The sequence below is a fragment of the Peromyscus eremicus genome, chromosome 23 (assembly GCF_949786415.1).
Source record: "Peromyscus eremicus chromosome 23, PerEre_H2_v1, whole genome shotgun sequence".
NCBI lineage: Eukaryota > Metazoa > Chordata > Mammalia > Rodentia > Cricetidae > Peromyscus > Peromyscus eremicus.
The window spans coordinates 42,202,885-42,230,467 of record NC_081438.1 but is presented as its reverse complement, the minus strand read 5'-3'; the positions used below and the strand labels follow the sequence as shown (position 1 = coordinate 42,230,467).

Below are 27,583 nucleotides of genomic sequence, written 5' to 3'. Positions count from 1 at the left end.
ATGGTGTGTATCTCACCAACAGAAACCCAGACAGAACACTTGTTTGGCAGAGGACCTGAGTTCAGTTCCCAGCACCCATGTGGTTTGTAACTCCAGCTCAAAGTGGGGATCTGATGCCCTTTTTTGGACTCTGTGGCATCTGAATGCATGTGCACATACTCCCACACAGACATCTGCACACAAATAAAAATATAAATACATCTCTTTTAAAAAGATTAAGATAGGAGCCAGCAAAATGACTCAGCAAGTGAAGGCACCTGCAACCACGCCTGATGGCCCACGTTTGATCCCCAGGTCCCACAGGTGAAAGGAGAGAACCAACTCCTGGAAAGCACTTCTCCACACAAATCATAGTTTGCACACACCTCCACCACAGTAAATAAAAAGTGTAATAAGTTTTTAAAGGAATGGTTAAGATGGTACATTTTAGGGCTGGAGAGATGGCTCAGCAGGTTAGGAGCACTGCTGTATTAGCATATGACTTGAATTCAAATCCTCAGAAACCACCCGAAGGAAGTGGGGGCTGGGCAACGGAACACTTGTAACCCCAGGGCTGTGGAAGGTGGAGACTGGAGAGTTGCTGGGGCTTACTGACCACCAGCCTAGTTCCATGTTCCATGAGAGACCCTGTCTCAAGGAAATAAGGCAGAGTAATAAAGTAGGACACTGCATGCCCTCCTCTGGCCTCTGCGTGTGCACAAGTGCTATGCACACATACGCAGACAGACAGACAGACAGACAGACACACACACACACACACACACACACACACACACACACGCACGCTGGTTCATTTGATGCACTGTGTATTTCCCAAGGTCTCTTTCACCAGGCCCTAAAGAAGATCCTCAGGCTTTCCAGCTCTCCCACCTGGTCCAGCCTGTGGCAAGGCCTTGGCTGGTGTGTCACGGGACCCAGGCCCAGGCTGTAGTCCCATACAAGTAATGCCTCCTGAGGCCTGTGCCACAGCCAAGTTACTCACCCAGAAACTACTGTGGCGTCAGTGTGAAATGGCCCCCTCGGCTACGTGTCTGGGTACGTGCTCTCCAGTTGGCGGTGCTGTTTAGCAAGATTGTGGAAGGGGTTTGTATCTCAGCCCTATTTCCTGCCCGCTCCCTGCTTCTTGACTGTGGATACAATGTGACCAGCCGGGCGCCATCCTTCCACGTACTCTCATTCCCCCTCCCTCCCTCCCTCATGTTGCTTCTGGTCTGGTATCTCACTATGGCAGCCACAGGGGCAACTAAGACCTCGAGACATCTACGGTCACTTTCCATGGCTGCCTGTTAGAGGTTAGGTTGGGGACCCACCTCACCCCCAAAGCAAGTCTGGTTCCATGGCCTAAGTTGGAACAGTAAGCAAGAATCTGAGACAAATCTCAGGGTACAGGGGGACAGGTTTGTTTTGGGAAACCGTTTCTGAGCACACAGTAGGAGCAGTGTTTAGGAGTCACATTTTAAAAAAAAATTTTTTTTTTTGACTGCTGGGGATGGAACTCGGGGCCCTGCATATGCTCATCACAGAGCAATACCCTCGAACCCTCACAGGGGGTGTGGTGGGGGGGTTCTAGGCAGGCTCTGTACTGCTCTGTAGACCCATGCTCTTTACTTTTTATCTCAATATAAGGTTTCAATCAGCTGCCTAGGCTGGCCCTGAACTCCCTCTCAAGTCCAGGCTGGTCTTGAACTTGTGAGCTTCTGAATCGGCCTCCTGAGTATCTTGGGATGACAGGCCTTCACCACCAGGCTGGGCTAGAAGGAAACTTCCAGAAAGCTCTGCATAGGCCCGTGTCTTGAGCAGAGGTGGTGATCTATCTTTTAGGGCTTAGTTTGCAGTATATACTGTAGTATATACACAGAGTCCCTGCACATAGTAGGACTAACCAAGGCGCGTAGGCCATGGGAACCTTTTTTCCCTTTGTGAAAGTGTGTATAAGGGGCAGTATGTACACAGAGTGCAGCAACAGCAGGAGGCCAGGAAAGGCCACCAGGTCTCCAGGAGCTGGAGGTACCGCCAGTTGAGAGGCACTTGGAGTGGGCACCAGGAGTCCAGCTCAGATCCACAAGAGCACTGCCCTTTGTGCCCTTCTGAGCTGCCTCTTAGTGGCTGTGCAATTTCATAGGGAGGGTAAGGGGTGCCTGAGACACCCTGGGAGCATCCACAAGCCAGGCAAGGAGGGACAAGCTTGTCTGGAGCCAGCATGCAGTGGACCCACATGCGAGTTCTCACCGCAGTGGGACAAGCCACAGGCTCCTTCAGACTCGGGCCTGAATGCTCTGCACAGACAGTGTGGTGAGGGGCCCCCAAAACACCAAGACAGCACCCAGCTGCTTCCAAAGGGGTGAGAGTTTATTAGGGGTTAGGTAACGTCGTTGGTCAAAGGTCATCAGTGCAGTTCTGCCCCCATCTCAGGAAGAGGGCATGTCAGTCCAGTGTGTGGGCCTTGGAGCCAAGGGGGAAGGGCCCAGGGAGTGTCACAGTATAGCAGCAGGAATAAGAGTGTGAGCTCCCCCACGGCCCCACCCACAACCTGGTCCAGGAACAGGGGTCCCCTGTCAAGGTCCTCAGGCATCTGCTACTGAGCTGGGGGTCTCCTGAGGCAGAAAGCGTCGTTGCCGGAGCATGGACTTCTCCTCCTCCTGTAGGGGACAGGCAATGTATGTGCGTTACCCAGACTGGGTGACTGTCACCTACTTTGTGGCATCTACATAAGAGAACTGCCCGACCCTCACCACCCAAAATCAGTGTCACCTCAGGCCTTGCTTCATAAATGCCACCTTAGAAACAACCAGTTTGTGCATATAACACATTGCCGGGCCCAGGGACACTAACACACTATGATGGTTCATTTTAATTGTCAACTTGACACAATCTGGAATACCCCGGGAATGGAGAGTCTCAGTAAGGGAGTGTCTAAATCAAGCTGTGCTGGGAGCATGTGGTGGGTGGTGTCTTTATTAAGTTATTAATTGTCCTGGAAAGACCTGCCTACTGTGGGTGGCACCATTTCCTACTCAAGGCTGTAGAGTGGGGAAAGTGAGCTGAGTGCAGGCATGCACACATTGCAGACCTAATGTCAGCAGTTCTCTCAGGCTCCTGCCTCCTTGTCTCCCTTGCGAAGACTGAATGTAACCTTGAATTGTGAGATAAATGAACCCTTTCTCCCCTAAGTTCCTTGGAAAATTATTTCGTCATAGCAACAGACATGAAACCAATGTGGGTTTAGTGTGTCAGTCCCAAAACATGAACCCCCACATCTTCAAACTTGTGCTCCCATGTCACCCAATACCACCCCCAAGACTTCAATCAGTGGCACACGTGATCTCCCGGGGACATCAGGGGACCTCGGGCCGTCCATTCTTACCACCTCTGAGGCAGTGCTCGGGCTGGCGCCCTCGGGGGAGCCCCCTTCATCCCTTGAGCAGTCAGGTCCTGCGTCCTCCTCGTACTCGGTCAGGCAATCCGATTCCTCCCCTGGGAGGGAAGCACAGGTGAGGAGACACCGACTCCGGACTGCGATTTCCAGCCATGCATGCCCCCATCTCCAGGCCCAGCACCCCCAACTCTCGGGGGTTCCCCTCAGCCTCTCACCATCAGCACAGCCGTCAGAGACGTAGCTTGTTGGCGGCTCAATCCGGGACACGATCTCAGCCAAGTCGGTGAAGCCAGAGCTTGGGAAGGCGAGTATCTGTGGGGTGCAGAGGGTGAGGCTTTGGAAGTGGGGGTGGTCTGAAAGGTCTTAAGAGCTCAGAAGGGACCCTGAGGTGGTGTCTGAGATCGGAGTGGCTTCAGTAAAACCCAGGGATGTACTGGATCATCTGAGGTTTCCAGAATAGAAATAGGGTTCTGGAATCTCTGAATAGGACTGGCCTCAGCAAAAGCATGGCAAGCTTACATCTGCACGGCGACTCTCATTAAGGTCTGTAGACCGCCGGTCTGTGAGCATTTTCTCAATGACTTCACCTCGGGTCCAGCCTCCAAACACAGCCTTCCCATATTGGTAACCCACATCCTGTAAGAAACAAAGAGGCTGGGACTATGCCTGACACCACTCCCTACATCTCCACACAGCTTCCTTCAATATCCCCATTAAGTGCTTGACTTCTGGGAGAGCAGGCATCTGGATTAAATCTATTTCAGAGTGATATGTAGCATACCTGCCCAGATTTCCAGTTGGTGTCCCTGTCAGACATTACCAATCAATCTCTTCACAGTCTTTCCCACTCAGCCCCACCATGCAGTACTTCAAGTACCAACTGACACAGGATGGTAACGTGCAAAACTATTTTCAAGGTCTGCAAATATGCAGTATATTTGTGAATACTGTCATGTCCCATGTCCACAGTAGACATTAGTCTATTATGGTACATCCTTCCAGAGATCACAGAAGGATATCAGATGTTTTGACGTGGGCAACAACTCCTGTTTCAGTTGATGTGGACTATGACATGTTTTGCAGGGTCAGTGGCGCATAACATACGGCGACACCCCTCTCCAGACCTAGGGCAGACATTACTAACTGATCAGCGCGTTCATTCTCCACTCATTAGAAACCACTACCCAGCGCTTCAGGCAGCGCAGCTGGCACCTAACAAATTTAGCACAAACATAGACTACACACAGCTATATCTACATCGCATCTCCCGCAGACATTACTGTTCAATCACCGTCTACCTCCTGCAGCCCCCACTCACATAGATCTGGTCGAACTTTCCAAAGTCCATGGTCTTGAAGCAGTCGATGGATGGGCGCAGGTACTCACAATAGGAGCTAGACTTGACAACTTCCAGCTGCCGCACACAGGACACGTACGCCAGGCGGGACTGGATCTCAGCCATGTCTGGAACCTTCACCTTGTCTGCCCAGGGGTTTAGCCGTTTCCACAGCAACCACCAGCCAGACAGGCTGTCCCCGTAGGTGCTGAGATCTGTCTCGTCCTGGCTTCCCACGTCGATGGCAATGACTGTTTTGGCCCCCATGCTGCGGGCGATGTCCGCTGTGGAGCCAAGAGGTCAGCAGCCCCTCCCAACAGGGGCCCAGCAGGGCAGGGATGCCCAACCCAGTCCCACAGATACCACAATACAATACTGGGGCAGGGAAGTGGGAGGGTACATGCAAACATCATGGTGTCATGCAAATGACATGGAAATTGATGCAAATGAAGCCAAGGGAAGATGGTCCAGTGTGAATGGCAGTTATGTCTGTGGCTGTCTATCTGCATGTCTGTGGACTCCAGAGGCAGTCTTGTAGCCAATCCCAGCCCAAGGAATACCCGACTGTCTATTCAACTTTGTGTGGCTATCCTTAAGTTTATGTTTCTGGGCATGCATGTCACCTGCACATGCCTGTGTCTGTTCACATCCCTCTTGTGGGAAGGAGTATGTCTGCCTGTTGCCTGTATTTCTCGCTAGGCCTGTCTGAAAGCATATCAGCAAATGTCCATCTGTGTGTGCTGTGTGCAGGCTGGAGGTCAATACTTCCTCTATCACTTGCCACCTTAAAAATAAAAAAGATTAGTCCCAGCAGTGGTGGCGCACGCCTTTAATCCCAGCACTCACGAGGCAGAGGCAGGTGGATCTCTGTGAGTTCAAGGACTGCCTGGTCTACAGAGCAAGTTCCAGGTCAGCTAGGACTACACAGAGAAACCTTGTCTCAAAAAACAAACAAACAAAAATTTTAAAAAGATTTGTGTGTGGAGTGTGTTTATGGGCATTTGTGTACAGTGCCCCCAGAGGCCAGAAGAGGCATTGGATGTCCCTGGAGATGGAGTTACAGGCAGTGGTGAAGATGTAGGTGCTGGGAAGGGAACTCAGGTCCTCCACAGGAGCAGTGCACATTCTTTTTTTTTTTTTTTTTTTTTGTTTTTTGAGACAGGGTTTCTCTGTGTAGCTTTGCGCCTTTCCTGGAACTCACTTGGTAGCCCAGGCTGGCCTCGAACTCACAGAGATCCACCTGGCTCTGCCTCCCGAGTGCTGGGATTAAAGGCGTGCGCCACCACCGCCCGGCAACAGTGCACATTCTTAATGCTAAGCCATCTATCCAGCCCTGTACCTTCTTTATGGAGTCAGGGTCTCCCACTGAACATGGAGCTCATCCACTCCACTGGACTGGCTGGCCAGCAAGCCCTGGGGAAGCCTCCTGTCTGCTTTCACCCCACAGTGCTGAGGTTATGGGTGCCCACCACTGCGCCATCTTTTTCATATGGGTACTGGGATGGAGCTCAGGTTATTACGTTTGTGCCATCAATAGAGCCATTTTCCCAGCCCACATGTATCTGCACATCCAAGTGTGCTAGTGTCCTGTAGGTCTGTTAACACGTGTTCCGTGTGAGGGCTGTGCAGTGTTCAGATGTCTAGCACACTCACAGCACTGGCCATTGTTGACACGAGCTCCGTGTGAGGGCTGTGCGGTATTCAGATGTCTAGCACAGGCACAGCACTGGCCATTGTTAACACGAGCTCCGTGTGAGGGCTGTGCGGTATTCAGATGTCTAGCACACTCACAGCACTGGCCATTGTTAACTCATGCTCTGTGTGAGGGCTGTGCAGTGTTCAGATGTCTAGCACACTCACAGCACTGGCCATTGTTAACACTCACTCCGTGTGAGGGCTGGGCAGTGTTTAGATGTCTAGCACACTCACAGCACTGGCCATTGTTAACACTCACTCCGTGTGAGGGCTGTGCAGTGTTCAGATGTCTAGCACAGGCACAGCACTGGCCATTGTTAACTCGTGTTCCGTGTGAGGGCTGAGCAGTGTTCAGATGTCTAGCACAGGCACAGCACTGGCCATTGTTAACTCGTGTTCCGTGTGAGGGCTGAGCAGTGTTCAGATGTCTAGCACAGGCACAGCATTGGCCACTCTGCAAAGGACCATGAGAAAATGCTTTCAGCTCTGCTCTGAGTTTTCACCCTGTTAAACTATGACAGAAACTGCAGATAAGAGGTAGATCGTGGGGCATGGCTATCCCAATAAACCTATTTTCAGGCAGGCTCATGCCTATAACCCCAGCACTTGAGAAGTGGACGCAGGAAGACTATACACTGATCATCCTCAGCTATGTGGTAAACTGGAGGCCAGCTTAGGTTCTACTATGGCAACAAGAAGAAGCAGGACCAGTGAGATGCTCCGCAGGAAGGGGCACTTGCTAAACCGTGATGACCAGAGCTCAACCTCCAGACCCACAGGATGGAATGAAAAGACTAACTCCTACGAGCTGTCCTCTGACCTCCACATGTACACACATGAAAATAAATAATATGTAGTTATAAAAAATGCTTTCTTCATGAAGTCAAGCACAGGCCCAGATGCATACCGTGTGCTACTGCTGCCAGTCTTCTGGTCTGTGAGACCAGAGGAAAGAGAGAGATAGAGGGAGAGAGGGGGGTAGGGGGAGGGAGAGGGGGGAGGGGGGGAGAGAGAGACAGATAGACAGACAGACAGAGGGAGAGGGGGAGAGGGGGAGAGAGAGAGACAGAGGGAGGGAGAAAGGGGGAGAGGGAGGGGGGAAAGGGAGAGAGGGGGAAGAGGGGGAGGGGGAGGGAGAGAGGGGAGAGGGGGAGAGGGAGAGAAGAGAAAGAGAGGGAGAAAGACAGACAGACAGAGGGAGAGGGGGAGAGAGACAGAGGGAGAGGGAGAAGGAGAGGGAGGGGGAGAGGAAGAGAGGGGGGAGAGGGGGAGTAGGAGGGGAAGAAGAAAGAGAGAGGGAGAGAGGGAGAGAAACTGACTTACAAATCTGGGGGTACACTTTTTGAGAGTGAGGGTTTCTCTGTGTAGTCCTAGCTGTCCTGGAACTCACTCTGTAGACCAGGCTGGCCTCGAACTCGCAGAGATCCTCCTGCCCCTGCCTCCTGAGTGCATGACCACTGCCGGGTAGCCTTGAACTTCTTATCCTCCTGCCTCCACCTTCCAAGTTCTGGGATCACGGTGGGTGCTACCATGCCTGATGTGTGTGCTTTTCAAATGTTCACGTTACTGTCCACATACACTCACACGACTGTCTGTGTGCATGAGTAGATGCATGCTCGTGTGTCACGTTACTGTCCACATACACTCACATGACTGTCTGTGTGCATGAGTAGATGCATGCTTGTGGGTCATTCTATATCCCTGCACAAGCTGTGTGTGTCCTGGGCTTGTCCATCCACATGCACTAGCCCCTCCAAGTCTGCACGTGCAGGAGTCAGCGTGGGCACGTGCCCGATGATAAATGTCCACGCAGAAGTGAGTGGGCAGCCACTTGCCTGGCAGGTTGTTGATGTAGCCACCGTCCATGAGCAGGTGCCCATCCTTCGGGTCGCACAGCGGGGGCAGGTAGCCTGAGAGCGTCATGCTGGCACGCACATACCGCCACAGGGAGCCTGCCCGGTGGGATACACAGACACAGACACGCACAGACACGCTCAGACACACTTGGAGGCCCGGCCAGCCCTTGGGCTCGCTGACCTGGAACGTTGTTAACGTAACACCCGTCCACCAGCAGGTGCCCGTCCTTGGGGTCGCAGAGCGGGGGCAGGTAGGGACAGTAGGAGGCACTGGCCCGGACGTAACGCCACACGCAGCCTGTGGGGGATGGCGGGAGGGGGTGAGGTGCCCGACAAGCCTCCCAGCTCCCCACCCCGGAAAATGGACATACCTGGGGCCTTCGGGACATTAGTGGGTGATGGTTAGTGGTCGGTGGACGGGCCCAGGTGGACGGTCACTTGTGTTAACAACGTCCCAGACGCTCAGCTGCCCCTCCCCTACAGCCCACCCCCACACGGCTGGCCAGCATGGTTGTAGCAGGGCCAGGCAGGATGGCACCCACCATCTTTGTGGACACGCATGGCCGAGGCAGTAATGTCTGTGGTCACATTGAAGTAAGGCAGCCACAGGTCCTAGGAAGGGGCAAAAAATGAGGTAGAAGGGGGTAGAAAACCCATGGGAAGAGACAGGCAGGGCCAGGTGTGGGGGATGGACAAACCTCAATCTGCTTATCCTGGAAGACACGGTGGATACTTCGGTTAAAGGCCGAGCCAGTGAACATGGAGGTAACGGGATATGTAAGGTCCAATACAGGCTCCAGTACAGAAGTCATGCTCTATGGATCAAATGGTCAAAATGAGTGGCTCAGAATCACAGAGATCGTTGCTCTGGAACAGCCAGGCACACACAGGGATTGTGAGTGTCACTCGGTACCATGATTGCTCTAGCTGGAGTTTGGGAATTAGAGTCATTGGCTAAGAAGTCACAGAAGGGTCACTTGAGTTCCCAGTGATACTACTGTAAGGATCTAGGCACAATCTCCAGAGCATGGAACCCTGCCCACACCACCGGATCAGGCTATGACATCATCACAGGTCTCCCTGCACTTCTGGGGCGCTGCAACCCCATCGCCTTACACCCATGAAACACACCTTGGCCCATTCCCGGGCTCGTTGTTTAGTACGGCTGGCGCTGCGTTCCTCCGCGTACAGGGCCCCGATAAAGGAGCCGATAGAGGTGCCACCCACAAGGTCGACTGGTACCCCTGCCTCCTCCAATGCCTTCAGCACCCCAATATGTGAGCAGCCTCTGCAGAATAGAGGGGACCCAGTGACAAACTGGGGACCTGCTAGGACCTGCCCCCATGAATTCTGCTCCTACTTCTCCTGGCAAAGGAAACTGTGGTTTCCAAAGTAATAAGCTCCACCCATTGGTCACCCTGGCCCTGCCCCTTAGGACTCCCCAGTAAGGAAGCTGTATCTTTGAATACACCCCTGCCCCTCACCTGGCTCCGCCCCCACCTAGCACCAGGGCAATAGTGTTTCCAGTGAGCACCCGTGCTAAGCGGGAGAAGTCGCTGTGCCGATCTGCACGCCTGGAGAAAACCTTCTCATACAGCTCGTGCTGGGATCCAAGAGAGAACAGAGATGCATTAGACTCTGGTAATAGGGATCAGGTCCAGGGCACCACTCAGCCACATGCTGATCTTTGCTACCCATCCTGCCCTGGTCCAGACTCTGTCTCAGCTCCCTAAGTCCTGCTTCTAGACAGAAGAGAGTGTGCCTCCTAGGGGCCCTCTCAAGGCTCTGCCCAAGCCCTGGCCTTGCCAGAGCCCTGGCCTGCTGTGGAGCAGGCTGTATCCCTATATTTCAACCTTAGGCAGATGAGACTTGGCCCCAAACTTCACCCATAGGCAGATGAGGGCACAACATCAAGCTACACCCACAGGTGAAGGGCTGTGTCCCCAGTCCGGAGCAGCAGGGGGCGTGCCACGAAGGGCCCTTCTCCAAGCCACGCCCAAACCTCAACCCCAGACAGAAGAGCAGTCACCCTCAAGCCCTAGCCCCGCTGGAATGGAAGCAGCCCCCAAACTACACCTGCAAAAAGAAGGTGTACCTCCTGAGGCTCTGATGGCGCCACACCCAAGCCCCGCCCCTCACCAGTTTAGCTGGGCTGCGGCGTGAAAAGAGGCGGCGCGGGCAGCGCAGGTGCAGGTGGCCCGAGCACCAGCTGCGCATGTTGAGCCACTCCACTGTGCGAGTGGGGCCTGGGCCTTCCTCCCGGTGCAGCAAGACCAACTGCTTCAAGGCACGCACGGCAGTGTTCTCCAGCATCTGCTCCAGCTGTGGAAGACAGAGACAGGTGGGGGTCACTGAGACCTTCTCTGCCCTCACCTGGCCAAACTCAGTCCCGTCACAGAACAACACTGTGAGAGTGCACATGGACTTACACAGGTGCAGAAGGGCAAGGGATGGACGGGATCCTGAGGGGAGGGTGGGAAGGGGTGCGTATTACTGTACATGGTTTCCAGACCTGACCAACGGTGGGTTCCTGGTCACCCAGGCCCACAATGAGGATGCAGTCAGCCTGGCGCAGGCAACGCACGGTCCAGGGAGTCAGCGATGTGTCAGTTTGGTAGAGCACAATGCGATGGGCATCTTCCTGCTGGGCCAGCCACCCTGACAGCCGGAATTCTTGAATGCTGGGATGAGATGAGTGAGTGTCATCTTGGAGCTGGCCTGGGGTCCCACAACCTCTCCCAATATACAGATAGTGTAATCTTACTGCTGGGAAGAGTTAGATAATCCAAGGTCCTGGCAATTAAAATTCATGCCAAAGAGGGGATGGGAGGATGTTGAAATGGGGACTCGGGTGTTGCAAGGGCATACATATGTCTATTTTTACAGATTTGTTTTGCATTACTTTGCTATGTGACATCATCTACAAAAACACTAAGAACCATGTAATCAAATTACAAATAATAATAATAATAATAATAATAATAATAATAATAATAATAAACACTCATAAGTATGTTTTGAGCCACACTCATAGCAATGGGAGCTGCATATGGCCCCTGGGTTTCTAGTTTGACAACCCTGCTAGGAAGAGAGATTTGACCACATTGTCTCCCTACTGATCCCACGGATGGGACACTTTGTTCAGAAGCCTAGTATTCCAACCCAATCTGAAAGAATTTCCACCATGTGCCTCCCACCCTTCCACGTCCCTCCCTAGTCCCCACAGACCTATCCAGTGCTGAAGCCCCCAGCCGTGCCCGGATGATGTCGCTGTTAAGGAGGAGCGTGGGACCTAGTGGTAGTTGAGGAATGGAAATCAGGAACCTAGTTCAACATTTGGGAGGCCTCTCCTAGAACTGATACTTTTCACCCATTGCTGTGGCTTAGGATCTTTTTCCATCCTACCCGCCAGCCCCTCACCAACCAGGGTATAGCCACTTATTAGGGATGACTGGTGCATGTACACGTGGTTCACTGGACAGACTTCCCACTCACCAATAGCTTGCAGAGCATGCTGCAGTTCCAGAGTGAAGGCCATCATGGGCACCTCAGCACACACAGGGAGGATGGCTACAGTGGACAGGTTGCTGGCTGGGTTGGTCAGTTCTGAGTGTTGTGGGACACTGAGCCCAGAGCCTGTTGAAACACCAAGAGCAGAATGGCAGGGCAACTCTGTGTTTGGAGAAGTGGATGACTTCTTTCTCCCCCACCACCTCCGCTTCTATCCCTACTACCTTATCTCCCTTTCCATCTCCCCTTCCACCTCTTCTTCCCCCACCTTCCCCTCCATACCTCCTCTCCTTCCTCTTCATCCTCCACCTTCTCCTCTCTCGCTGCTCTCTGTCCCCCAGCCCCTCACTGCTCTGAGCTATTATTATGGTATTCTATGCTGAGGCCATGGCTGTAGTACCCGACATACAATTCTACCCTTGGGTGTTTCTTGTTGAGACGTGGCCAGTACCCTTCACTTTTGGCCTTAATCTCAGTGAGAGCCGTCATGCAATTTTGTTGTTGCTGTTCTTTTCTGAGACAGGGTCTCATGCAGCTGAGGGTGACCTAGAAATCCTGCCTCCTGCACCCAACCCCCAAGTGCTAGGATAACAGACATGTGCTATAGACCCAGCCACCCATTATGCATTGTTAGAACCATTCAGATTCACTCCATTCTGACTTCAGCTACGGTGTCCCAACATCAAGCTAGACAAGCATATGCTTTTGACTCATCCAGACGGAGATGTCACTCCTCTCTCCTGCCCAGGCCTCACTTCCTACCTTACCTCCTGGTTCTTCTCTCCCATATGACAAACTTCATGAACTCAAACACCTTCCAAGGCCCTTTGCTCCCGACCCCATCTCTCCCCCTCAAGTTATTCCTTGCGGTGGTTCAAAAGCACCAACCCTGGACTAGGGCTATAGGTCAGTTGGTGGAGTGCTTGGCTTAGCTGCCCAACACTCTGAGTTCCAGCCACAACATCACATAAACCTGATGTGGTAGCATATGCTTGTGAGCTAGCACTCAGAAGGTGGAGGCAAGAGCATCATCAATTCAAGGTCATCCTTGGCTGTATAATGAGTTCAAGCCCAGCCTGGGCAACATGAGACCCTGTCTCAAACAAACAAACAAAGCCCGCAAACCACCAAACCTTGTGTGGCCCTACATCTAGCTTCAGGTCAACTGTCAAGGCTCAGCGCACAGTCCTCAGAAACCCCTCCACCCCTCCTTCTCTCCCACTTTCTGCCTGCAGCCCTGTGTAATTACCTAACTTTGTTTCCATGTCTGTCTCTACTCACCAGCTTCTGACACTGGGATCTTTGTGTGTGTTGTTTAAATTTTGTCTTTCCTGCCTACATGCCCTTGACCTTTATTCCCTGGATGTCAAGGTTTATGTGGGGGAAAGATTAGCAAAAATGTAAAGCTCAGGCCCATTTGGTGGCATGGCTTAAACAGACTGCACTGTGATTATTCTAGCTCAAAGAAACCACACTCCAGTAGCTAGAACCACACTTCCTAGCCAGTCAATTCAACTTCAGAAGCCATTTACCAATGTGCCCCTGGTGCCATATGCCACGCGCTCTCTTGTTATTATATTTTGAGTCTCTCCCAGGATGCTCAGGTTGCATTCTACTGAGACTAGGAACCAACCTCCCTGCTGAAAACTCCACCCCCATGGACCTAGGAGATGGCTAACAAGTAACGGTGTTGCTTTGAAGCCTGATGGCCCCAGGACCCATATGGTGGGAGGTAGAAAACTGATTCCTCTGACCTTCACACATGTTCGGACACACACACACACACACACACACACACACACACGATAAATAAGTGTAATAAAAGTGTTGCTCTTATTTAAAAAAAGAATCTGCCCACTAGCATACTTTAAACCAATCAACAAGCTGCCTGAAACAAGGACTACATTTCCCAGCATACACTAGATGCACATATGATAAGGGCAGCTCCCATTGGGACAACTTCCGGTCTCAATCCCGCCCCCAGCAATATTTACAGTCAAATTCGGTTTTCAATCATGCTGTTTGATAGAATGCTCTGGGCACACCAGTCTAAATCCTCCACTATGCCCCCGGGGCTGGCAAACTCACCTGGAAAGGGTCCTTGCAACTGCTGCAGATTGCCTAGAATTTTTTGACTCAGGAGATGAATAAGGCGGGTCACGACCTGAGGCAGGGGGTTGGGGGAGAGCGAGGAAAATTGTGTTTAGCGAGACAGAAGGGTCCCACCTTTGCTTCCTTCATCTGGTAGGCTAGAAATCCTGTTACTTGGGCTGCACCCCGCCCAGGGCAGCCTGGCACACTGAGGCTCCGCCCCCTACCGTCTACTTCCCCGACCAGGAGATGCACCTGTGGGTACCGACGTTTGATGTGGCCTAAGGTGCCTTCTGGGAGCTTGGCCAGCTCTGTGTCTCGCACAGCGTGCACAGTGGTGGCTCGTGGCTGCCGGGTTAGAGCCTCCACCTGGGATACAAAATAAGAATTCACCTCAGGTGATTATGGGGACCTGAAGAGACGTATTGAGGGTGGAGTCCAGACTCCTCACCCACAGGGACTGATTGCTTGTGACTCTCAAGAACGAGCCAGGGAAGTGGCCTGGGTCGGGAATGAAGTTGGGGATGCATTCTCCACTTCCATCAGATTACCCGGATGATGCGCATATAGGTGAAGGGCTGGTTATGCTTGGAGAGAGAAGGGAGCTGCCCTTACCACACCAATGAGATCCCCGCGGCCATACTCCCCCACTAGCTCCTTCTTGCCACTGCCCCGTTGGATGACGCTGCGGAGACGCCCATTTAGTACAATGTAGGTGCAGTCTGAACGGTCGCCCTGCCTGGGGCCGATGAAGAGTGGAGTCAGGTAAAATTGTAGGGAGAGTCTGAGCAGGATAGGATCGAGGGGTAGGATCAGTGTGGTACCTGTAGAGCGCGCGGCCGGCCTCCACAGCGGTCCAGTCGATGGCAAAGTCCATCTGGCGCACGAACGGCGACATCCTCGCGGCCACCGTGTGCGCTGCACTCAGCACCACACTGGGCTGTGCACGCATGATCCTGCAAGCAAGAAGAAGGGACGTGTGGGACCAGGCCTTCTCGGGACATGTTAAAAGGAAAGAAGAAAATGGGTGTCGGCTAGGGAGTGAGACAGGAAGGACCCGAAACTGCCTTAGAAGGTGTTGGGAGGCCCTATCTGGGGGCTCCTTCCTGCCCTTCTAGAAATGGGGTTGAGGGATGAGGTCTTGGTCTCTCCCTGCCTTGGAAAAAAAATAACTGGACGGTGCTCATCCAGGTGCCACGCCCACCCCAATCTCAGCCTTACTCGTAGAAGTCGGATTTGGAGATCCGCAGGAAAGTACAGTCTCTCTGGGCACGTAGTGTGAAGATGAGAGGTTCTCCGGTAAGCACGGCCAGCTGGCCCACCAGCTCTCCTGGCTGTGCCACAAACAGGCACACTTCCTCAGCCTTGTCAATCATGCGTTGGTACACGTGCAGGCAGCCCCAGAGCACGAAGTGCAGGCTCACGTCCTGTTAGGACAGAGGTTGGACGATGAGATGAGCCAGCCACAGCACCTCTCCCCTAAACTCAGGTCAGTGCACCTCACAGGAAGGCTTAAAGGAGGGTTAAGAAGAAAAGCTGGGGATATGGCTCTCATGGCGAAGAACTGGCCTAGTGCACAGGAAGCCCTGCCTTTCATCCCCAGCTCCACATACACAGACATGGTGGTGCACACCTATAATCCCAGCACTCAGCACTCTGGAAGCAGAGGCAGAAATGCATATGGAGGAAGGAGGGTTCAAAGTCACCCTTGACTACAGAGCAAGTCTGAGACCACCCTGGGCTATCTGAGAACCTGTCTCAACAACACAAGTAAAAGAAAAAGAGAAAAAAGCAAGCAAGCCCAGTGTGGTGTTTCTCACCTACAATTCTAGCTCTTGTGAGGCTGAGGCAACAAGACAGCTTGAGTTTGGAGCCAGCCAGAGATACACAGTAAGGCCCTGTCTCAGAAATAAGATGGAATCAAACACAACGGATGAAGATGTAGCACAGTTGGTGGAGCACTTGCTTAGCATGTGACAGCCCCAAACTCAATTCCCACCACCACATAAACTGGAGATGCATGACTCCAGTCCCAGCCCTCAGGTGGAGGTTAAGGTCATCCTCAGCTGCAAACCCAGTTCTGCGGCAGCCTGGGATACGTGAAAACCCGTTATAATTTAAAATGTAGCTCACTGAAGCAGAGTGCTTGCCCAGATGAAGCCTAGAGTTCAGTCCCCAGCACCGGACACACAGATGCCTGGTGCACATCAGTAATCCTCACTCTCATAGAATGCAAAAGTAGGGATGGAAAGACTGGATATGAACAATTGGTCTTTTTTTGGTGTCCAGCATAATTGTTCCCAGGGACACCTTGTAGATACCAAAATTCATGATGCTTAATTCACCTGGACAAAATGGTGTCGTATTTGCATAGAACCTGTACACACTATACACTCTCCTGTAGACTTTAAACTATTTCTAGGCAACTATTTATACTCTAATACTATGTAAATATTGCTAGACTATATTGCTTGGGAAATGTTGTACCTGTCCATACAGACACATAGTCTTAGGCCTACCTATACTTTACTTCTCTTTTCTTTTTTAGACAGCGTCTCACTATTACTTGCCTGGCCTGGAACTGCTATGTAGACCTGGCTGGCCTTGAACTCTAGAAATCCACCTACCTCTGCCCCCAGAGTGCTGAGATTAAAGGCGTGTGCCATCACGTCCAGCCTTTTTTTTTAATGATGTTTTTGTTGTATGTGTATGAGTGTTTGTTTGCCTGTATAAATGTACACCATGTGCCTGCCTGGTGCTTTCAGAGTTCAGAAGAGGGCGATGGATCCCTGGATCTGAAATTACAGGCAGTTGTGAGTTGTGTGGGTACTGAGTGTTGAATCTGTGTCCTCTGGAAGAGCAGCAGATGCTTCTGAGCCATCTCTCCAGCCACACTAAGTACACTTTCAGTCCTTGTTGGTTGAATTCTGCAGATAGAATGATCCTATGTATGTATCTACACCAGAATCTGCACCCAGAACAGACATTGCTAATGGATCACCAAACTCTTAGGCCAGATTAAGGCCCATGAATTCTTTTCAAAAGAAACCCAGCAGGAGGCTGCAAAAACCTACACAGAGCCAGGCCTGGGGCAGATGCCTGTAATCCCAGCACTTAAAAGGTAGAGAAAGGAGGATAAGGAGTTCAAGGCCAGCCTGGGCAATGTGAGATCCTGTCTCATAAAAATAAAGCAGACACATTTATGGAGAAAGAAAGATTAGTGATTGCCAGGCCTCTGGTGAGAGGTTGGTAGCTAAGATCTTTTCAAGGTGATCAAATGTCTTAAGACTGATCCCACAACTCTGTGAATGTATAAAAACTCAGTAAAATATACACTTTAAATAGGCAAACTCTATGAGTTATGAACTACTATTCAATCGTGGGATCCCCCTTGAAAAGAGCTTCTCTGGGGCTTTTGCACTGACTCAGAGTAAAAGCACTTGCTCCCAAGCTTGACATCCAAATTCAATCCCTGGGCCCCAAATAGTGGAAGGAGAGAACTGACTTCCAAAGGCTGTCCTCTGACCAGCACGTATGCTTGTGGCACGCATGCCCACATATACACCACAAACAAGCAAAGAATAAAAACCTTTAAAGCAATAGGTCCCTTTGTGCTGGTGTAACTATTCCATTTGATCCCCCGACTGCTTCTGTGTCCTCCATGGAGCATGTTCCTTTCTATTTCGAGGTATTTCAAAGTATTTTTCTTTTTTCACACCCCTCCCCCAGTGCCAGGGATCAGACAGGTCTTCAGTCAAGTGTGGTACTAAGGTCAGTGTGGAGGCAGAGGCGGGAAGGGCTCCAGTTCAGGGACCCCTGGACTACAGGGAATTCCAGGCTAGCCTGGTCTACTTGAGACCTCAAAAAAGAAAAAACGGGGACAGGCAAGATGCTCAGCTGGCAAATGTACTTGTTGCCAAGCCTGACAACCTGAGTTCAATGCCAGGTCTCTTACGGTGAAAGCAAAGAACAGGCTCCCCCAAGCTGTCCTCTGACCTCCACATGAGCATCATTTCATGAACACACACACACACACACACACATACACACACACACACACACACACACACACTCCTGGCTGTTCAAGCTAGGCAGCGTCACCCCAGGACTTTTGCACAACTTGCTCTCTATCTAGACTGACCTTTCCTCCACCTAAACCTAACTCATCGCCCCACCCTTCCTGCTCTGCTGGTGGTGCTCACATCCTTAGAGGCACTGCCCTGATCGGCCAGTCTCTGTAGTGCCAAGAATGTGGCCTTTGTAGCTCTGAGCCCTCTGAGTTTGCAAGGATTTATATGCTCCTCTGAGTGCCATCCATCAGAACTGCTGACTCACCAAAAGCATACAGATATTTTTTTGCCTCCTGTCTAGCAAGCAGGACAGGATGCCGGACATGGCAAATGCTCAGTGTATGGCTGTTTCTCTCTTTTGTGGTTAGCCTCACCAGCCAGACAGATCCTAGCCCCACCCCTTTATAAAAGAGGAATTGAAACCACCTAGAGATAGGAAGATCTTTCTCTGTCCAGCACACCAACCTGTCTGATGAGACACAGCACCAACAGTGATGAGGGGCAAGGTGAAGGGACCCACATGCATATGTGCCAGAACCTTCTGAGACAATTTCCAGGCAGTGTTTGGATTACATACAGGAATTATTAAAACCACGCTATGGCTTGTTACTGTATTGGGAGTGTGTGTGTGTGTGTGTGTGTGTTCACACAGGTTATGTGTCATATGAAAGCCAGAGGGACAGCCTGGGTGTTGTTCCTCAGACGCTGTCTATCTTCTTTCTGTTGTGATTTGCTTGAGACAGGGTCTCATTGTGTATCCCTGGATGGCCTAGAACTCACTGTGTAGACCAGGCCAATCTCAAACGCCCAGAAATCTATCTTCTTCCACCTCCAGAATTGCATGTGCCCCTGAACCTGGCTCAATTGTTTTTTTGAGACAAGTTTACCCTTGGGACCCAGCGCTTGCTTAGCTTAGGCTGGGGGGTTAGCAACCCCCCAAGTCTCCTCCTGTCTTAGCCTCACCTTGGCTGAGATTACAAACTAACAATACCCTGGTTTTTCAAGTGGGTGCTGGGGATTTGAACTCTGGTCCTTGGGCTTGTACAGCAAGTTCTTTCACCAACTGAGCTGCCATGATTGGCAGTTCCAGATTAGGAACTTTTTTTCCAAACAGGGTTTCTCTGTGTAGCCCCGGCTGTCCTGGAACTCTCTCTGTAAACGGGACAGGCTGGCCTCACAGAGATCCACCTGCCTCTGCCTCCAAGTGCTGGATTAAAGGGTTCGCCACCACCACACGGCAAGATCAGGAAAATTTTAGTGCAGGACTTCAGGGCCTTGAGCATGCTAATGAACCTACTCAGAATTTCCAAGAAAGGATAAAACAGCATTTCTCAAAACCTGTTTAACCAGGTCCCTTGTTATAACACGGGCTGAGTATCCCTTATTCAACGTGCTTGGGACCAGAAGTGTTTTGTGTTCTGGAATCCTCCCTCCTGGATTTTGGAATATTTGCAGAAGTAAAATGAGGTATCTTGGTGACAGGATACAGGTCTAAACAGGTATCATTTTTGTCTCATATACATCTTATATGCATAACCTAAAGCTAATTCTTTTTAGTTTAGGTTTTTTTGTTTTTTGTTTTTTTTTTTTCAGTTGGTTTTTCAGGACAGGGTTTCTCTGTGTAGCTTTGGAGCCTGTCCTGGAACTCACTCTGTAGCCCAGGCTGGCCTCGAACTCACAGAGATCTGCCTGGCTCTCCCTCCCCAGTGCTGGGATTAAAGGGGTGTGCCACCAGCGCCCGGCTAGTTTAGTCTTTTCAAGACACGGTCTTATATAACCTAAGTGGGCCTTAAACTTGCTATGTAGTTGAGGAGAACCTTGACCTCTCCCAATCCTCCTGCCTCTACCTCCCCAGTGCTGGGATTACAGGCAAATAACGCTACACCACACCCTGCATTTTAATGTGGGAATGTGGGTTCTGGGGATCGAACTCATCTCCTTGTGCTTTCAAAGCACATACCTTACCAACTAAGCCATCCTTCCAACCTCTTAATGATAATTTTATACACTATTTTTACTGCTTGTTTGACTGAAATATGTCCCAAGTCAAGTGTGGACTTCCTTACTTATATCATGTTGACACAAGGTTTAAGATTTGGGAGCATTGTGGATTTGAAATTGTCCATTATAGATGCGGATTATGCCTTAGAGATGGTGCAGACTTGGAAAGATGCTTGTGTACAGCAGAGTTTCTCTGTATTACAGAAATAGGCTTCTGACACATTGATACTTTAGTCTGGATGAGCCCTTACATTGCTTGGGGATTCTAGTATCCTGGTCTAGGGGGCACACACACACTTCGCAAGTCATAGCAATCAAAAATGTGATAGTTCGGGAGGGCACTAGCAAGGCCCAGTGGCTAAAAATGCATATTACTACTGTAGGGGACCCATACTTGCTTCCCAGCACCAAGGTACAACCACAACTGCCCATAACTCCAGATCCATGGGATCTGATGCCTCTGGACTGCACGGGCACCTGTACTCACATGCAAACACCAATACACGTAATTTTAAAAATTAAAAAAAAATTTTTTTTGACACAGGGTGTGGTGTGGTGGTTTAAAGAAAATGCCCCCCAAAAGGAGTGGCATTATTAAGCGGTGTGGTCTTGTTGAAGGAAGTGTGTCACTGTAGGGGTGGGCTTTGAGGTTTCCTATGCTTAAGATATGCCTAGTGAGACAGTTGACTTCCTGTTGCCTATGGATCAAGATGTAGAACTCTCAGCTCCTTCTCCATCACCATGTCTGCTTGCACGCTGCCACACAGGGTCTTACTATGTAGATCATGCTGGCCTTACACGCATAGAAATCCACCTGCCTCTGCCTCCTGAGTGCTGGAACTGAAGGTGTGTACCACTAACACCCAGTTAAAATAAATATATCCATTTTTAAAATGCTGGAGTGGGGAGGGGTGGCTTAGTAATAGAGCACTGGCCTAGCATGGGCAAAGGCTGTGGGTTACATTTCCATCACACACACACACACACACACACACACACACACACACACACATTTTTTTAAATAAGCACTGAGGACTAGAGAATAAGTGAGTGGTTAAAAGCACTGGTTGCTCCTGCAGAAGACCTGGGTTCAGTTCTCAATACCCACATTAGGCAGCTCACAACCATCTCTACTCCAGGTCCAGGGGCTCTGTTGCCCTCTTCTGGCCTTCACAGGCATTGCGCACACATGGTGTATATACATACGTGCAGGCAAAACATTCATACACATAAAAATAAATCAATCTAACCAGGTGGTGGTGGCACACACTTTTAATCCCAGAACTTGGGAGGCAGAGGCAGTCGGATCTCTGAGTTTGAGGTCAGCCTGATCTACAGAGTGAGTTCTAGGACAGCCAGGGCTATACAGAGAAACCCTGTCTCAAAAAAATAAAATAAATAAATCCTTTTCTAAAAAGCATTGGTATGAAACGTTAGAGATAGGCAGAGCACCATAGCCATTCCCAACAAAGCCAAGAAAACAAAGAGAGCAAAGCCTCCTGCAGGGGCTACAGAACAGTCAGGCCTTTCTGCAGCCCAGGGCTGGGTCCGACTCAACCATCTTCCTGATCAGCAAGGCCTGCAGGGGCCTGTGTGACTGTGCTTCCTCAACCCTGGGGCCACACAGGGTTGACATCAGCCTTATCTGACTTCCTCTCCTTAAAGAAGCCTGTGCCTGCTACGAGCAGCTGAGGGATGGTAGAGCACCCTCATCATGTGACAGGACCTCTCAACTATCAATAGGGGTCACATTCCACCTGACCCCAAAATCCAGCCCAGGTTCTCAGAGCCTCTATCCCATTGCTGGCTTCAGCTGTCACTAGAGACACACTGAGCTGCAAGCCCCTGTAAAACTTTTCCTGGGTCGTCATCTCTGTGCTGATGCAAGGAGCTGATGGCTCTGCTTATTATCTTCACACCCACAGATGGAGGAGGCCAAGGACTTTCTAGAGTCTCTGCCTGGAGTCACACAAGGAACTAGAGACAAAGTGTGGATTTCAACTCAGGAGTTGGGAACTGGCTCCGCTGTTAAATCACTTGCTGCTAAAGTGTGACAATCAGAGTTCAGATCCCCAAGAACTTACAGAAATGTCAGGGGGGTATGGCAGACCACCTGTAATTCCAGACTCAGGAGGAGACTAGATCCCCAGCACAAGCTAGCTAGAGACTGAGTATATTGGTAAACTCTAGGTTGGAATGAGAGATGTTGATGGAGGATAATTCCTGACATCAACCATGAGCCTTTAAATTCATGCATCCATGTGCACATGCATGTATTTATATAGGCATCCACAAATGAAAACAGTATGCATATGTATACACACACAAAAAAAAAAAAAAAGAAAGAAAGAAAGAAAAAGGAATATAGACTTCAGGTCTCACCAGTTCATCCCAGATTCCCCTCCTCCACATCTGAATATAAGACCCTAGCTTCTTCCCTTGGCGGGCCTCAGATTCCCCATACAGAGAATGGAGGGATATGGAGACACACTGTCACACCCGATGCCTCAGGCTCAGCCTACGCGCCTGTGAGTAGATGGAGGCCACAGAAACATGCAGACAGAGTTGGGGTGCTGCCCAGTGGCAAAGCGCTTAGCTATCATGTGTGAAGTACTGGGTTCCAACCCAGTACCAAAATTACTTTAAGTAGCAGTAATAATTATAAAGATGAATGAAAGACCAACCTAGCTCCATGCCAAGTACCACAACCATGGCAGACACAATTGATGACTGTGCCCTTCCTCTGCATCTTTCTCAACACAGGAGAGAATGTATGGTCTCTGGGTCAACTTCACACACACACACACACACACACACACACACCTTATCTCTATTTTTATATAAACAAATATATTTATTTCTTGGCTTTTAGAGACCACGTCTCATGTAGCTCAGAGTAAGTTTGAATTCCTTATGTAGCTGAGGATGACCCTGAACTTCTGATCCTCCTGCCTCTACCTCCTGAGTAGTAGGATGACAAGCATGTACCACCATGCTCAGTTTACGTTGTGCTGGGGGTGAAACCAAAGCTTCATGCATGCCAGGAGAGTACTCTACATCCCCAGCCCTGGTCCTGCCTATTTAATGAGCACCTATCGGAGCAGGCAGCACCGAGGCTGGAAGGAGGTACATCACAGAATCATGGAGGCCACAAGAGGAGAGATCTGGTACCACAGGTCAAGGGTCAGCCTTACCTGGTCCCCCTGGCGGGCTATGATGGTGCCAGCTTTGGCGTGATGTAGCAAGACTCTGCTGTTCAGGAGAGAGGGGTCCTGGGGAGGGAGGGAATTGAGATGGACTCAGCCAGCCTTTCACCTGCCTCCCTCATACCCTGCTTCCCTCCACGGTCTGCCCACCTCAATCCGCATCAGCTTGGCTAGCTCTCTCTTTGCAGCCTCAAAGATGCTGCTTGTCTGGCGGCCCTGGTAGGGCCCAAAGGGACAGCCACCTGTGGCCGACTCATCTTCACAGTAGCTGTATTCACAGGCACCCGCTGGCTGCTCCCGGGGCTCCTGAGTCGGGGTCTGTGTAAGGCAAGACATGTGACTCCCTGCGAGTCCCCCCAGTTGACCTTTTCATGTGATTCACCAACTGGCCAAGGCCAGAGTTCTGAAAGGGGGGCTGTGGTGAGATGGGAGAAAAGAGAGGGCCTCACCCTTGCAGATGATGTCTGAGGTCCCCCAGATGCCTCTTCTTGAAGGGAAACAGATATCCGGCCACGCTCATAGGCCATGTCAAAGTCAGAACGAGGACCACCCTGCAAGCCTATGCATGGAGGAGAGACAATAAAGCCAATAAGGATGGAGCTGGGGTGAGCTCAATGATGAAGTATTTGCCTAGAATGTATAAGGTCCTGGGTTCCATCCCCAGCTCCAAGTAAGTAAGTAAACAAATAAGTTAGTGTCCACAGCTATAACCAATCTTAATTCTAGGCTATTGCTGCAACCATGACAGACATGACCAATTGATGACCACACTTTACTTCTGCATCTTTCTTAACACAGTGGGGAGGAGAATGATCTCAGAGCACACCCACCAAAAGTGAGAACCAAGGAAATAGGATCTATATGCCCATTTTGTAGGTAAGAAAACAAATCAGGACTGAAAAGCGGCATGTCCTGGATTCAAATCTAGACCCTTGACAGTCCTTTCCATACCATCCACCCCTTACTCCTGCCAGGGCTCCAGACCTGAGATGTCTACTGGCATGGAGATGCAGCGGCTCAGCAGAGGGGCCGAGGGGCCTTCTAGAGATGTGGGCTTCACAGGATCCCCTGGGGAGACAAACGCTCATGAGCCTGCACTCAGTCAGATCCACAGACCTCAGCTAGGACTAGAGAGTGAGAAACAGAAGGGACCTGGGGCAGGGTCAATTTAAATCTGTAAAAACAGGCTCAGGGAGTATGGGCATCAAGCTTGGCGCCCCGAGTTCTGGCCCTGGTAGGAAGAGAGAGCTAACTCCTGCAGGCTGTCCTCTGACTGCCACTGTTTGCTATGGCATGTGTGCACCCGCCCCCATAAATAAATACATGGAAAAACACACACAATCGAGGGACTGGAGAGCACAGACCCCACAGACAGGGCTGAATGGGCTCAAGTCCACGGCGGTGGAGAGCAGGATGGGGTCACTCAGGTACCTGCAGGTCCAGGCAGTGGGGCTCCGGTGGGGTCAGGGGGCCGGCCAGAGGTCTCCTTTGGGGCTTCCTCAGTACCCGAGGTGCTGACTACCCGTTTAGAGCCACGGACGGGGCTGGTGCGGGTTGGGAGGCCAGGGCTGGGGAACAGGCGTAGGGGCTGGATCTCCTGAGGCAGGGGAGTGGAGAGTAATTTACAGCATGACTAAGTATCCCCCACTGTGTCTCCACATCCTCTCGTGCTTATGTCCAACTCACATGGCTGAAGAGCTCATTGGTCAGACCCAGGTAATTGTGAAGCGCCAGGAAGGTGACTCTCTGCAGCCTCACCATGATGATCTGCAGGGGTTGGGGCAGGACCAGGAGAGGGGAGCGGTCGGACAAGTGAGCAGTCAGCATCAGCAGCCTCCGTGGAGGTCTGCTGCTCAGGAGTGATAAGCAACAAGCCCCGCCTATCCACCACAGCACTGATGCCTGGGTTAGGTGGGGTGGGTACAGGGTGGGGTGTTCTGCCGCCCACGGAGGAGGTGAAGGGCCAGCTGACCTGTACCACACGCACTAAGCTCTCAGGGTACTTGGTGAAGACGGCCGAGAAGGCTTCCACCGGGAGTCTCAGCACCGTGGAGTCCCGGGCAGCCCTAGCTGACACAGTCCGCTGGGGGTGCTGGTGACCCTGGGAGGTGTGCGGGAAGAGGAGATAAGATCAAGCTCGGGGAGCCCACTCACTGCTCCTTGCAGCCCTCCTGGATCAAGTGACCATGGGCAGCAGCATCAGAGCTCATGAAATGGGGACTCCCACCCCTCTACCCGGCATGGAACTGCCACTCACGGTGATGACGTCAAGGATGCTCAGAAGGCTGTTCACGCTGTCTCCAGGGACGACTTCCTTCACCACACATTCCTTCCCGTCCTGAGACACAGAGGCCGTTGACCAGTGCTAGCCGCCTCCCAGTGGCTGGCACTGGACCTCACCTCTGATTCACCGCAGTAATAACCGAACTCACCAACCTCCTAGCCAGCTGCTGTTTCCTGCACATCATTCCTTGTCCCTCTGTGTGGACCTCCCCAAATGGTCCCTCAGTCCTCTGGTACTTTTATAGCACTAGAACTAGAACCCAGGGCCCTGCACATACCAGGCAAGTACTCACCAGCGAGCACTTCACCGGAGGATTCCAGGTAGAGTCTCTACTACTGAGCCACACATGCTGTCCCTCCATTGAGCTCCACACTAAGCCATCATTAACCTCACTTCTGACCACACACTTTCAAAGGTAGTGTCCAACTCCAGGAGAAGCGCCCAGTGCCCACCCTCCCACAGTGGCCCTGTGGGGTCCACTCACAGGTCCTGGCAGACAAAGCTCCAGTAGCCCATCTTGAACCACGTAGATGCTGGCATCTGGCTGCCCAGGCCGGAAGACGTAGTCCCCCTGCCCAAGACGCTGGAAAACCATGTGCCGGCAGAGCTCCAGGAAGAGCGGCTTCTCAAAGTGACCCAGCACCCTGTAGGACGGGCAGTGAGAGAGAGTGGGGGAGGTCCCAGCAGCCCAGGGCCCTGCAGGAACCTCGGGACATCCAGACCCTGACACTTACCGGACATTCTTGAGCATGTAGAGCACCTCAGAGGGCAGGTGGGAATTGGCCAGGTCACCCTCTGTGAGGTCAGCCTCCAGCACCGAAGGTGGGGGCTCCTTCCTCTGGAGGGTTGGAGTCTCCTTCTGGATCCGCAAGATCCTGATGGGGAGAGGGGTTATCAGTGGTTCTCAACCTTCAAGACAGTTCCTCATGTGGTGACCTCGAACTGTAACATTATTTTCACTGCTACTTCATAACTGTAATTTTGCTACTGTTAGGAATTGTAATGTAAATATCTGTGCTTTCTGATGGTCTTAGGCGACCCCCGTGGAAGGACAGTTTGACCCCAAAGGGGTCGTGGCCCACAGTTTGAGAACTGCTGGGTTAGAGGGCCGACAGAAGGCTCAGGAACCCATTTACCCCTTCCCTCTGGTTTATACAGAGCAAATTCCAGCCCACTGCCAGATCAGGCCCTCTACTTACTTTTATGATTAAAGTTTTATTAGCACACTGCCATGTTAATTCATGCATGTGTTACTTATTACCTCTTACTTCAAAGGCAGAGTTGAGTAGCCAGAACAGAGACTGTATATGCCCCACAAAGCCTAAAATGTTTGCCCTTTTACAGAGTATATATATGGTGTAAACTTCAGGAACTTTCTTCTCCAAGTCATAGGGCTCTGGAATGGACCTTTTAGTTTCCCAGGGGTTTATTTTATTCATTCACAACTTCACCCATATATCTAATGTACTTTAATCATACCCTCCATTAGCCTCTCTAACCCTCTCCTTTCTGCCAACCCCTTCTTTTTGAGAAGTCCCTTCCTACTTTTGTGGGGTGTCTTGTTTGTTTTTGTGGCCCATTGAAATTAATTAGGGGTGCCTGCATGAGCATGGGTTAGGGGTTATTTACTTGAACAAAGGCAACTTCCCAGTGGCTACACCATTGAGGACCACGGCTCAAAGCAATCACTGACAGCCCATACCTCCTCCAGGAGGGGTGGAGCCTCACGAACCCCTCCCCTGGACTCTGCCGTCTCAATGAGACTCCTGATGGCAGTCAGGGAGATGGCTCAGTGGAGAATACTTGTTGTACAAACTTGAGGTCTTGAGTTTAATCCCCGGCACCCAAGTGTCTGAAAGCTCAGTGTAGGTGGCAGTGGCGACAGGCAGGCCTCTAGGGCTCCCTGGCCAGCCAGTCTAGCCAAAGGCATGAGCTGCAAGTACAGTGAGATCCCAGTCTCGAGGGAATAAGGCAGAGAGCAACTGAGCAGCGCACCTGAGGTTCTCCCCTGTGCACCCCACACACGGTGCACACACCACACACACCTATACACTAAATTAATTAGTTAGAAAGAAAAGGCAGAGCCGGGCGGTGGGTGGCTCACGCCTTTAATCCCAGCACTCAGGAGGCAGAGCCAGGTGGATCTCTGTGAGTTCGA

At 51.2% G+C, this 27,583-nt stretch overlaps 1 protein-coding gene across 6 annotated transcripts in view; it reads right to left on the bottom strand.

Moving 5' to 3' along the window:
• Positions 1 to 2,331: 2,331 nt before the first annotated feature.
• Positions 2,332 to 27,583, bottom strand: part of Pnpla6 (patatin like phospholipase domain containing 6) — a 30,128-nt gene continuing 4,876 nt past the window's right edge. For 4 of the 6 annotated variants that reach the window (XM_059248888.1, XM_059248889.1, XM_059248886.1 and 1 more), the window contains 29 exons: positions 26,160 to 26,300; positions 25,910 to 26,069; positions 25,399 to 25,479; positions 25,114 to 25,242; positions 24,828 to 24,908; positions 24,573 to 24,738; positions 24,126 to 24,209; positions 23,591 to 23,700; positions 23,292 to 23,459; positions 23,130 to 23,207; positions 15,086 to 15,291; positions 14,689 to 14,820; positions 14,480 to 14,603; positions 14,120 to 14,233; positions 13,862 to 13,937; positions 11,759 to 11,899; positions 11,492 to 11,555; positions 10,776 to 10,944; positions 10,403 to 10,585; positions 9,748 to 9,866; positions 9,395 to 9,551; positions 8,962 to 9,078; positions 8,806 to 8,875; positions 8,243 to 8,359; positions 4,695 to 4,996; positions 3,896 to 4,012; positions 3,592 to 3,688; positions 3,365 to 3,474; positions 2,332 to 2,639 (listed from right to left, as the gene is read on the bottom strand). In XM_059248888.1, coding sequence (XP_059104871.1) covers positions 2,565 to 2,639; positions 3,365 to 3,474; positions 3,592 to 3,688; positions 3,896 to 4,012; positions 4,695 to 4,996; positions 8,243 to 8,359; positions 8,806 to 8,875; positions 8,962 to 9,078; positions 9,395 to 9,551; positions 9,748 to 9,866; positions 10,403 to 10,585; positions 10,776 to 10,944; positions 11,492 to 11,555; positions 11,759 to 11,899; positions 13,862 to 13,937; positions 14,120 to 14,233; positions 14,480 to 14,603; positions 14,689 to 14,820; positions 15,086 to 15,291; positions 23,130 to 23,207; positions 23,292 to 23,459; positions 23,591 to 23,700; positions 24,126 to 24,209; positions 24,573 to 24,738; positions 24,828 to 24,908; positions 25,114 to 25,242; positions 25,399 to 25,479; positions 25,910 to 26,069; positions 26,160 to 26,300 — 3,688 coding nt within the window. In that variant the 3' untranslated portion in view covers positions 2,332 to 2,564. Of the gene's footprint in view, positions 2,640 to 3,364; positions 3,475 to 3,591; positions 3,689 to 3,895; positions 4,013 to 4,694; positions 4,997 to 8,242; positions 8,360 to 8,444; positions 8,562 to 8,805; positions 8,876 to 8,961; positions 9,079 to 9,394; positions 9,552 to 9,747; positions 9,867 to 10,402; positions 10,586 to 10,775; positions 10,945 to 11,491; positions 11,556 to 11,758; positions 11,900 to 13,861; positions 13,938 to 14,119; positions 14,234 to 14,479; positions 14,604 to 14,688; positions 14,821 to 15,085; positions 15,292 to 23,129; positions 23,208 to 23,291; positions 23,460 to 23,590; positions 23,701 to 24,125; positions 24,210 to 24,572; positions 24,739 to 24,827; positions 24,909 to 25,113; positions 25,243 to 25,398; positions 25,480 to 25,909; positions 26,070 to 26,159; positions 26,301 to 27,583 lie in introns of all 6 variants that reach the window. The other 2 variants (XM_059248890.1, XM_059248887.1) reach the window with 1 other exon arrangement.